Source organism: Grampus griseus, assembly GCF_964374135.1.
Source record: "Grampus griseus genome assembly, chromosome: 2".
In the NCBI taxonomy this organism is placed as follows: Eukaryota; Metazoa; Chordata; class Mammalia; order Artiodactyla; family Delphinidae; genus Grampus; species Grampus griseus.
Genome location: NC_139018.1, coordinates 21910120 through 21922351, shown reverse-complemented (window position 1 = coordinate 21922351; position 12232 = coordinate 21910120). Strand labels below are relative to the sequence as shown.

Genomic DNA, 12232 nt, shown 5'->3' with positions numbered 1-12232 from the left:
TGTTGTTTTAAATTACTGAAGGAAAAGATTACCACATCTATCTGTTCTACCAATGTTTAATCTTTAAGCTACATCACGATGAATGCATAAGCCAAAGAATTAGAATTACATGCACTGTCTCCATCACCTTTATAAGTACGACTTAATTTGGTATTCATTCATTTTTTTGTTACCAGCTATAGAAATATTTTATAAAGATAAATACATCCAAAACAATCTAAAAATCTTAGGGTACAGTACCCTAACAGCCTCTAAGAAAATATAATTCATCAGTTTGGTACCAAGTAAAAGAAGAAATGATTGAGTAGTTTCTTACTTCTAGTCTTTTACTAGAAACTTACCTCTTCTACCTGCCCATCTTCAGCTCCATCTTTCTCTTTGTCTTCTTCCTCCTCATCATCATAGTCTTCTTCTTCATCTTCATCTTCTTCAGATGACGTATCCCCAGTCCCATCAACCTGCAACACCAGCGGCGCTTGCTGTTGAGCAGGCTGGGCCTGTGGCTGCTGTTGGCCAGCTGCGGTTAGCTGTGCTTGTGCTGGTGTAGGTGCTGCCACTGTTGTAGGTATAACTTGAGTCTTATTTCCTGTAAATAAGATTTGCTGGGGCTGGATGATAACACCTGTTTGTGGTGAAATCCCTCCAGGAAGAGGGGCCAGTACCTAAGGCAAAAGAAAAACTACAGATTAGTAACTAGCTAGAGGATCAAGTAGCTCAGTTTCATTTCTTGGCACACTGAAATAGGCCCCAATGCTAAAGAATCACCCCAAATTGCCATATCTCACACATAGTTAAAACTACCATAGCACAGGAGGAATGTTTAGTGAGTGTACTGATCAACTAAATTTTCATTTTACCATTCAAATTTCTAAAGGAAAAAGATTTTCTGAAGATAATTGCTCCATTAATCAAGTACTTGCTATGTATATGCCAGACTCCAGGCTAAGAGTTACACGTTATTAGTTTATTTGCTTGAGGTATAGAGGTTTAATAACTTGCAAAGCTTGCAGTCAAGTCACTAAGAGGCAAAATATGAACCTAGGTTTTCTGGTTCTGCTCTTATTATGCTACACTGCCTCCCTATGAAGAACACTGCCCTGAACTCTGAAGCCCTGGGTTCCAGTTTTGTCTAAGATCACAGATAAAGATGTAGCAGAGGCAAGTCTTTAACCTCTCTTCACTGTTAGATTAGAGTCAATGGTTCTCAATGCTGGCTACAAATTATAACAACCCAGTAACTTAAAAATGCTGATACCTGGGCTTCCCTGGTGGCGCAGTGGTTGAGTGTCCGCCTGCCAATGCAGGGGACACGTGTTTGTGCCCCAGTCCAGGAAGATCCCACATGCCACGGAGCGGCTGGGCCCGTGAGCCATGGCCGCGGAGCCTGTGCTCCACAACAGGAGAGGCCACAACAGTGAGAGACCCGCATACCACACACACACACACAAAAAAAAAACAACTGATACCTAAGTCCCCACTCCTAATATTCTGATTTAATTGGTATAAGATGACATCTATTCATTTTATTTAAAGTTCCCCAGGTAATCCTAATCATGCAACCAAAGCTGTGAACCACCAGATCAGATGATTTCTGAAGTTCCTTCCAGCCTCTGCATCCTAGGATTCTAAAGTAAACCACAACTCAAAAAGAACCTATTAACAAATAGTAATTATATCTATTATAATGAACATATTTATAATTATAGTTATTAAATAAAAAGCAGAGAATGCCTAGTGATAAATTAAAAGCACTAAATGGCAATTCCTTGTCATTAGGTTCAAGGAAAGCAAAAATAATAAGACTACTTCTTTTAAGAAGTTTACAGATTAATGATGCAATAGACAAAGCAATAGCAACTCAAAAAGACAGAAGATGTCTGAGAACTGCAATATATAGCATTATGAAAAGACAGGCGAGAGTACTAAATTCAGCTTGGGGGGACAAGGCCTGGTCAGGGAAGCCTTCCTAGTAGGCAACAGTTGAGCTTCTATTTGTGTTTTGGGAGATTAGTCAGGCTTTTTCTGTTTGGTTTGTTTGTTTGCGGGGGACTGGAGAGAACTGCTAGAAGGAAGGCCAAAGGTGGCATTCTAAACAGAACAGCATCAAGTGAAACCCAGAAGTACCAACAGGACAAATGTGGAAGGCTGTAAGTAGGCTGGATTAATGTTCCTCCTCTGTATCTCTATCATTGTACTACCATATTAACGTTATTTGTTTATGTATCTGTCTCTTTTTCAAAGTACACAAGTTCCTCAAGAAAATAACCATTTCTTTCATCTTTGTCCTCACAGTACAAGAGTTTAACACCTGGCACACAAGCATGTCCAAATATTTGTCAACTTTGATATAAACAGCAGCTGAACCAGGTAACAACTGGAAGCATGGCAAAAAATAAAATGTGGAAAAATTTTAAAAAAAAGAACCCAAAAAAGATCTCATAACCCACGCTGAGGAGTTTACACTTTTTCCAATAAGCAATGGGAAATCATTAAAAGATTTTAAGATTTTTAGAACAATGACTATAAATATAGAGTAGCAGTCAAGTTAGGAGGGCACAAGGCTGGAGGCAGGGAAATCAATTAAGAGGATAACAGTATTTTAAGTGAGAAATTATGAGAGCATGAACTAAGGAAATGACAAAAGAGAGTGTGGGAAAACAAAACTAGTTTCAAATATATTAACGGACTGAAAGCATGTTTAAACTGCAGTCTAAAAAAAGAAACTATTAAGAAGAATTGGTAGGATTTCATGATACCTTGGATATTAGAGGTAAGCAAAAGGGAGGATTCCGCATACCCCCTTCCAGACAATACATAACCATCATGAAACCAGACTCATGCCTGCTTCGTTCACTCCTAAATCTCTAGTCTCTTGCAAAGACTCTGATACGTAGCCACCCAATAAATGTGTGTTGAATGAATGCTGAATAACTAGCTTAGGAGGCTGGATGGAGAGTGGTGCCACTTATAAAAAGTGGGGGGGAGGATGATAAAGGATGAGTAGGGATAACAACAATTTAGTCTTAAACATACTGTAAGTTAAGCTGTGAGGTGTACAGGAGGAATTCAGAATGACAGGTTGTGTAGTATTAGAGAAGAGTCTAAGAATTTGTATAGACAAAGCTATGGAAAAAGGGATGGTAAACACCCAGAGAATTCATACAGAGGCAGAAAAAAAAGAACCCCATGGTGGTCAAAACTTAAAGATTTTTACCTGCTGTATAACAGGAGCTTGTACTCCACCAGGCTGCATTTGTGGTATAACCTGTTGTTGTAGAACTACTGACTGCTGAGGCTGAAAGATATACTGGGCACCATTGGCTGCTCTGACCACTTGAAGAAGCTGGCCTAAAGTAAAAAGCATGTATTCCAAATTACCACTTTAGCAGTGACCACCTCAAAACAAACAAATTCATAGTGAATGTCAGACCATGGTGAATGACAAAAATTACTAAGAAGGCTAACAATTTTATTAAGGGCTGTCATCCATACACAGTAAACTATAGTCCTTACCTTCTCTGACTTTACGACATGCTCTAATACATTGCTTAATATGTTTTATTTTCCTTATAAAGCTGTTTCCAACAAAGTTTTAACAACAGATTATGAGAGTTGATTAAAAGTGTAAATTATCTTCACTAACAAGTCATGAGAGAGGAATAAGTAACATCAGCAGACATTTCAGGGGCTGTTCATTTTTAAAGCTTTAAAGAAACAAAAGTATAATAATGCATTAATATCTTGAACAAAAGCACAGCATTCCATAGCTTCAAGATGACTTAAAAAGCAGTAAGAGTTTGCTGAACCAATTATTACTGCCACATAACACTAACAGTATGACTGGCTTATACCAAATCCCTCTAATATATTGTTTTAAATGATGCAGAATGTTGAATTAATTAAGTAGTAAGCAATTATATCTCATTAAAATATGTAGCAAGTCGCTAAGTTTGTTCTTCAAACATTTAGAAATTAACAAAACAAGAAATTGTATAATCATTGTACTTTTTTTTAAACATCTTTATTGGAGTATAATTGCTTTACAATGGTGTGTTAGTTTCTTATTTATAACAAAGTGAATCAGCCATACGTACACTTATATCCCCATATCCCCTCCCTCTTGTGTCTCCCTCCCACCCTCCCTATCCCACCCCTCTAGGTGGTCAAAAAGCACCAAGCTGATCTCCCTGTGCTATGCGGCTGCTTCCCACTAGTTATCGGTTTTACATTTGATAGTGTATATATGTCCATGCCACTCTCTCACTTCGTCCCAGCTTACTCCTCCCCTTCCCCGTGTCCTTAAGTCCATTCTCTACATCTGCGTCTTTACTCCTGTCCTACCCCTAGGCTCTTCAGAACCATTTTTTTTTTTAGATTCCATATATATGTTAGCATACGGTATTTGTTTTTCTCTTTCTGACTTACTTCACTCTGTATGACAGACTCTAGGTCCACCCACCTCACTACAAATAACTCAGTTTAATTTCTTTTTATGGCTGAGTAATATTTCATTGTATATATGTGCCACATCTTCTTTATCCATTCATCTGTCGATGGACACTTAAGTTGCTTCCATGTCCTGGCTATTGTAAATAGTGTTGCAATGAACACTGTGGTACGTGACTCTTTGAATTATAGTTTTCTCAGGGTATATGCCCAGTAGTGGGATTGCTGAGTCGTATGGTGGTCTTATTTTTAGTTTTTTAAGGAACCTCCATACTGTTTTCCATAGTGGCTGCACCAATCTACATTCCCACCAGCAGTGTAGGAGGGTTTCCTTTTCTCCACACCCTCTCCAGCATTTATTGTTTGTAGATTTTTTGATGATGGCCATTCTGACTGGTGTGAGGTGATACACCTCATTGTAGTTTTGATTTGCAAGAAATTGTATAATTAAATTACAGAGAAAATACTTAAAATCCAGGTAAATAAATTCTTCAAGCATTATTATTAAAAGTAAATTTTGCCTGCTATGGAGAGATACTATATAAAATACAATGTAATAAATTTGCTCTTAAGATACTATAGGATTTAGTTTGATATCACAAATTAGTTCAAATGAGTTGTTTAACTTATTTGGTAAGTTAAAAGTGTTTAGCAAAAAACCAAGTAAATAAGCACTTCTAGGGCTTCCCTGGTGGTGCAGTGGTTGAGAGTCCGCCTGCCGATGCAGGGGACACAGTTTCGTGCCCCGGTCCGGGAAGATCCCACATGCCGTGGAAGAGGCTAGGCCTGTGAGCCACGGCCGCTGAGCCTGCGTGTCCGGAGCCTGTGCTCCACAACGGGAGAGGCCATAACAGTGAGAGGCCCGCGTACAGCAACAACAACAACAAAAAGCACTTCTCTATAATCATACTTCATTCAATAAATAGGATTCCATTCACGGATCAAAAGTTCAAGTGCAATTCTCATCTTCTCTACTGCATCCTCAGCAGTGATTATGGTTTAATATGCCATGGTCCTCAAATCATCTTATTTTAATAACGTAAGCCAAATGGTAAAAGAAGTATTAAGATCTTCTGTCTTTCAGTGAAGACAAAACAAAGGCTAGACGGTACAATTTTCTGAGTTATATAAATAATGGATCAGTTATTCCTAATTACCTGAATTTGTTAATATCTGTTGAACAGGAGTCACACCGGCAGGGAGTGCTAAGGTAGCAGCTGTAGCAGCAGCACTCTGGAAAAAAACAATGAAAAACAATCAAAACCATGTATGTTCATAACAGCACATCAGTTTATCTCTGGCATATTTTAATAGTATTTACAGTTTCATTTAGTATATACTAAAATGAAAAGTTCTAACAATAAGACTAACTGCCATTTTATAAAATGGTACAATAAAGACCATTGAGCCTAAACATCTTACCTAATTATTTCAAGCAATTAATTAGAATAATTAGGAGGTTTTTTCACCTGGAGAATGTACTCTAAGGAAATATAACCCACACTAACAGTGCTGTACAATAAATAAAATATCCATTCCATTATTTCCTTACTTATTCTGTTTCCTTACTCCCAATTCCTTGTTGTCAATTAATATACTTATGGCAAAAGTGTAAGTATCTTCACTTTAGAAATCCTAATATTTTAAATCTATACCATGATTAACAGGTCTCTAGAGAAAACCTTGTATCAGAAGACTGAAATTCTTAGCTGGCAACTCTTCTAAGATGCCATAAGGTGACAACACTGGCATTATCTAGGTGAAACATATATTACTGACAGTTTTATCAATATAGAAAATATCTTAAAAATCTTAAGTCACAAAAATTAATTTCTACACTTAAAAATGAAGTTAGTATCTGACTTTAAATTATAAAAACATACATGGAATTATACTCTGAATGTTTTTAAATCCAGGATAAATTCTTGATTTACTGCTTCTGGAGACTTCTCCCCTTTCCTCTGAAAGAATTACACTACATTTTTACTGTTTTTTTAAAATCCTGAGCTCAAAGTATTTCCATGTATCTCACTGTAACTATATACAGATAGGTTTTTTTCCCCTCCCTCTTCAATCTTTTTTAAGGTACCAAACCTTCATATACTCAATCTAACTTATACATTTTTAGAAACACCTCTATTTGAATACGCTTTAAGAAATAAATATTAACTGTGCTTTGAAGTCAACAAAACTTGGAAAATTACACTCAGGTAGGTTACTGATACAACTATCTAGTCAGGCTCTAAGTATAGCCTTCCAAGAAAATATGCTTGTTGCCATTTGACAGGCCTAAGTAATCTCTATATCTTAAGCCTGAAACTCCCATTATGTCCCCAAAATCCAGCTATCTAGCTCATCAGGTTCTCTTTATAAAATGCAGGTTCTGCATTTCATTTTATTAAATAAATGAAAGATCTAAATAAATCTTGTCTATATAAGCAAATGAAAGGTAATCTAAATTTAAGGAATATATTAACAACCACTTACTATTGAGAAATATTATTTAGGAATATTAAGTGCCTATAATTCACATTTTATAAGATTAATAGATCTCCCTCTACTAGCAAACTGACCTAGCATTTTCCTTATAGCATACATGAGAAAATAACCACCTGCATACCTCTGCACACTCAAGTTGCTATAAATATTTGTTGTGATGTATCATACACAAACCATCTTTTATTAATGTCTGCTGAAAGTTCCTTCCTGTATTTTGTGAAAAGGCCCTAATGTGAATAACGCATTTGAGCAATTTCATAAAGAGAACCTGCAAAACTAGTTTGATATAAGGTCCTGTTTCATAAGTTTCCTGAAATAGCTTTCTACCAAATATATTATCACTATCCCATATTCTTATATTAAAAAAATTCTTTTTTCAAAATGAAACTGTTTTTAATGGATATCTTTGAATCAGGAATAATAATGCAAACAAACAAAAACACAAAAAACTTATTTGTAAAAAGCCTATACTGATTACATTTTAGAACATGAAAAACACATGAAGCAAACACTAACTGAAAACAAGTAAAATGCTGAAATACGTATAAATGCTAACATTTTATTGATTGAAGTCTGACCTATGATCTGTTTAAATACATATGCTCTTTAGAATCAAGGAGACACAGCAAATCAGTAAGAGATGGGCCATTAACTTTACCAGTCTTTTTAAACACAATTTTAATTCAAAATTCTCTCCCACAAAACTTAAAATTCTTCAAAATTAGATGGGTCTACTGCAAGTGATTCTACTAAACTTTGTTTTAAAATGATACAAGTTATTCCCTAGGAAACAGTCTCAATAGTACCAACTACAATATGGATCCTACAGTGAGACTTATTTTTAAAGATGGAGGTTAAAAAGAAATTTGGTGCCTTAAACTTGAAAGGGAATTTTTTTTGAATAATAAAAATTCTTGTGAGAATCGATAGGCATGGACTTTTGTGATTTTCATGCAAAAGAATTGACTCCAGGAACTTGAACTGGAAGTACAGAGATTCTTGATTTTTTGTGAATTTAAAAGTTCCGATTTCTATCGTGTAGAAATTTGCAATTCTGTAAAGTTATACATTTGTTAAGGCTGGTATATATCAATAGAAAGAAGTCGTTTGTCTAGTAGGTAAGCCCTGCTTCCTATATGGCTTATAAAACACAAAGGAGCTTTCAGGTTCACTCATCACTCATAAAATATAGTAACTGTTTTTTTTTTTGTTTTTTTTTTTTTTTTGTGGTTCGTGGGCCTCTCACTGCTGTGGCCTCTCCCGCCGCGGAGCACAGGCTCCAGACGCGCAGCCTCAGCGGCCATGGCTCACGGGGCCAGCCGCTCTGCGGCATGTGCGATCTTCCCGGACCGGGGCACGAACCCGCGTCCCCTGCATCGGCAGGCGGACTCTCAACCACCGCACCACCAGGGAAGCCCAGTAACTGTTTTTTAAAATATTGCTTTTTCGTTTAAAAAAAAAAAAAAATCTGGATCTGAAAAGAAAATCTCACTGCTAACACTAGACTAAGAGATCTTATTTAAAATAATGATTCTTTCCTATTAAAAGGATTTGGCTGGATTTAAGAATGGAATGTCAGAGCAGAGACACCACTAACAGTCTGTGTAGTTTAAACAGAAGAAAAGCCATTTACGAGAAAATGCCGGAACAACGATTCTAATTAAACTTTGTTTTAATGTTTTATTAAAAAAAAAAACTGTGAGGATAGAAGTAAAGATTTTCTAAGGATCTGAGGGTTTCTTTCTTTCAGTTTTATTGTTATATCTGATGGGATATATTATATGTGCTAAGTGAAATTTGAAAATTTGAGGACTTATGAAGTTCAGTGGCTATCTCTTAGAAGTATCAAAAGTCTAATATATAATAAACGCAACTGAAAAAATGCATTTTAAAGTAGCAATTTACATATTGTAATAAAACTTATTAGGCTATGCTATGGTTAAATCAGAGCAAAATTTGTAAATGTCTGATCTTAACGATACTAGTTATCTTTATCCAAATGGTTCATTTTTTAAAAATTTATAATTCTTAGCATTCCTAACCTCTTTCAGTTAATGGGTCTTCTGCAACATAACTATACTTGGCATAATGTTTGGTAGGTCCCGTAAACCTATTTTCAAAAAATAGCAGAAGAAGGGCTTCCCTGGTGGCGCAGTGGTTGAGAGTCCGCCTGCCTATGCAGGGGACACGGGTTCATGCCCCGGTCTGGGAAGATCCCACATGCCGCGGAGTGGCTGGGCCCATGAGCCATGGCCGCTGGGCCTGTGCATCCGGAGCCTGTGCTCTGCAACGGGAGAGGCCACAACAGTGAGAGGCCCGCGTATCGCAAAAAAAAAAAAAAATAGCAGAAGATAAAACAGCTCCCACAAAGCATCATTCTTTTGGTATTTTCAACAGAAAGTTGCATAATTTTATGAACCTTAATGTCTAAGTACCAAGCTAAACTTTAGATTTGCTGTTAAATCCAATACTTAGGAAACCAAACAAAACAGCTATTTTGCTTAAGTCCTGAATAAACTTCAAGTTGTTAATATACAACATACACAAGCATAATCACAATTTGGGTTAGAATAAATAGAGCCAAGCAAAGTGCTATGTTCTGAGTCTTACCATGTTTGATGCATTCATATGTTGTATCAGCTTAGAATCAGGAACAATAACTTGTGGTGCTGCAGCTATGAAAAACAACAGGCACACATAAAAACAAGGAACCCTGAGGCTATTTCATAAGAATGCTGTGTACTATACCAAAAATTTTTTTCATGCTTTCCACATTTTCTGCATGCAAATGCACTCAACCACTTGATATCTCAGAAAGTTATAAACTTTTACGGTAAATAACAGCTGTGACATACCCACCTTATACTGGAAAACCCACAATTAAAAAAAAGATTTAACAACACCTAAGGACACAAGGGACCTTGGGAACACGACATAATGAGATACCTAACACCTAAACATATATTTCTGTGCATTCTTAAACTGGAAATTTTCAAACATAATTTAATACTGTCTTGCCAACTCAGCAATAACTGTGTTATTAATATAATGATACTACTGCTGGAATGCATTATTGACCCATTAAAAGGGAGCTCAAAAAGTTATAATCTACATAGTCTTTTAAAATCTTTTTCTCCCAATTTGACAGTTTCCAGTATCTTATTTCCATCAACTTTTTAAAAAATACAAATCATAAATAATGGCAATATCACGTAAACATAAAAGGAACTAAGTGTTTGATTCCGCAAATTTCAGAGAATAAATAGATAATCCCATTATCCTAATATTCTCTGAGTGAAGAAAATCAAATTTTAATTTATGATAACCTAAAATCCTAGTGCCAGGCCTGAAGGCAATAGGAGGAACGGTCATCAAGAAACATTAAAAGGATAAAATTACTTGATGCAAGGTACACAGTAAAATCAAATATTAAGTCTTATTTGATATAAACAGTAAAATAACTCAAAACAGACATTTCTAATGTGCATCAATATCAGTTTTAAGTCTTACATACACTCTCAGATGAGACAAATAAGTAACTCAAGTTACCTTAAGATGAAGTTTTCATTTATCTTTATTCTCCTCTCTGACAACAAGATTTACAAAACTTGAAGGCCTAGGAAGTTTTATAACTGAACAAATGTTTGTCATGACAGAAAATACTCCATGTAGAGGATCAAGCTTCTAAGCCTTTTCAGGGCCCAGATTTTCCTCAGCTGTGATGTTTTAAGAGCTACTTCACAGAGCCTCTATTAGACTGCAATGAAACAAAACCTATAAAATGACTTGCACGGTACAAGGCACTATGGATGCAGTCTATAAATACTTGTTTTTTCTTATCTTTAAACCACATAATATAAATTAAGATGTCATATATCCACTCTTCACTTAAAGGAAATCTAATTCAGTCAATTTAACTACATAAATTAATAAGGAATTAGAATTTCAGATTGCCAAAGTATAGTTACAAAAACCCTCCAGTGTTTATTTATAAAAACTAAACTCAAATGCCTTTGTAGGAACAAATCAGTTTCAAAGAAAGTAATGATTCTACTATATAAAATAATGAAACCCTTAGTAAATAAACCTTTATAGATCTGACTTAGGAAATCCACCATTGTGTAGCCATCTAAAAAAAGTAATAATATACTTACCTGAATATCATTTTAAGCTTTCTGTTAGTGAATTACTTGTTTATCATTACTACATAAATAGGAACCACATTTTATACACACAGATACAACCCCCTCAGCCAAAAGAAAGGAGACACCAGAGTGTTTCTCTTCTTTGAAAATGACAACTTTCATTTCCAAGTTGCAGTAGGATCGGACAGCCTCACCTTGCTGAGACGCAGGAATAAGGACCTGCTGGGTCTGCGCTTGCTGAGGTACTGTCTGCTGTGGTTGAGCCTGGTGGTGATGGTGGTGGTGATGCTGCTGCTGCTGGGGTTGCTGCTGCTGTTGAACTTGCAGTAAAAGCTGCTGCTCTTCTGAATGAAATCCATCTACTGCCCTAGACTGCATTAGTTTATTCTCCCATAACTAAAGCAAAGAATATTAAAGATTTCTAAGTAAGAGTCAGGGAAAACAACGCTGGACATATGGATAAAACATACTTTATTAGTCAGTTTATAAAATTCTTACATTTTCAAAACTGATAAATCTACAAATCTCTAATTCTTACCCAAGTGTATGCCATAATGAAAACCAATTTTTAAAGTATCAAACCTCATTTTTGCTACTTAAGAGTACTGAAGAATTCTTTTGTTTCCTTTTATATCTTCAACAAACTTTCCATAGTAATTCCTTGGTTGCCAAGCAGTTTCATATAAGCAATTTTTCAGTAATCAAAAATCATCCTTTTTAGTATCAAATCCATTGTTAGCTATTTTATGGAAATCTTTCTTTCCTAACTTTTAAATAACATATAAAACATAAATTCATCTTTCCTTGAACTATGAGAAACATTATAGAGGCAGTCCTCAGGTTAGAAAACCCTACCTTTCTATCTGTCCAATCCTACATAAGGAAAAAGAAACAGCAATGCCTAATATGCTTTCAGAGGTATTCTCAACCCTCCACACTTCTTGAAATTCCCTTCCCTCTTTCATTATGACAAGGATTGACAATCCTTTTTTGCTTAACCACTTCTATTTTCTCATCTCTCCCTTGGACAGCTTCTGTGATGAAGGAAAAAAAAAAAAAATCAAAAGTGGGCAAAAACAAGGAAGTAAAAGAAAATATTTACAACTATTCCATCCTTCTCCCTAACACACATTTCCTCTCTA

The 12232-nt window shown here is 35.8% G+C and overlaps 1 protein-coding gene across 1 annotated transcript in view; it reads right to left on the bottom strand.

Moving 5' to 3' along the window:
- GTF2A1 (general transcription factor IIA subunit 1) overlaps positions 1 to 12232 on the bottom strand; it is a 46116-nt gene that overhangs the window by 21199 nt on the left and 12685 nt on the right. Inside the window, exons 3-7 of the mRNA XM_082649028.1 lie at positions 11285 to 11486; positions 9556 to 9620; positions 5604 to 5679; positions 3215 to 3348; positions 342 to 662 (exon numbers count right to left, since the gene is read on the bottom strand). Of these exons, the coding sequence (XP_082505154.1) occupies positions 342 to 662; positions 3215 to 3348; positions 5604 to 5679; positions 9556 to 9620; positions 11285 to 11486 (798 nt within the window). The remainder of the gene's footprint in view (positions 1 to 341; positions 663 to 3214; positions 3349 to 5603; positions 5680 to 9555; positions 9621 to 11284; positions 11487 to 12232) is intronic.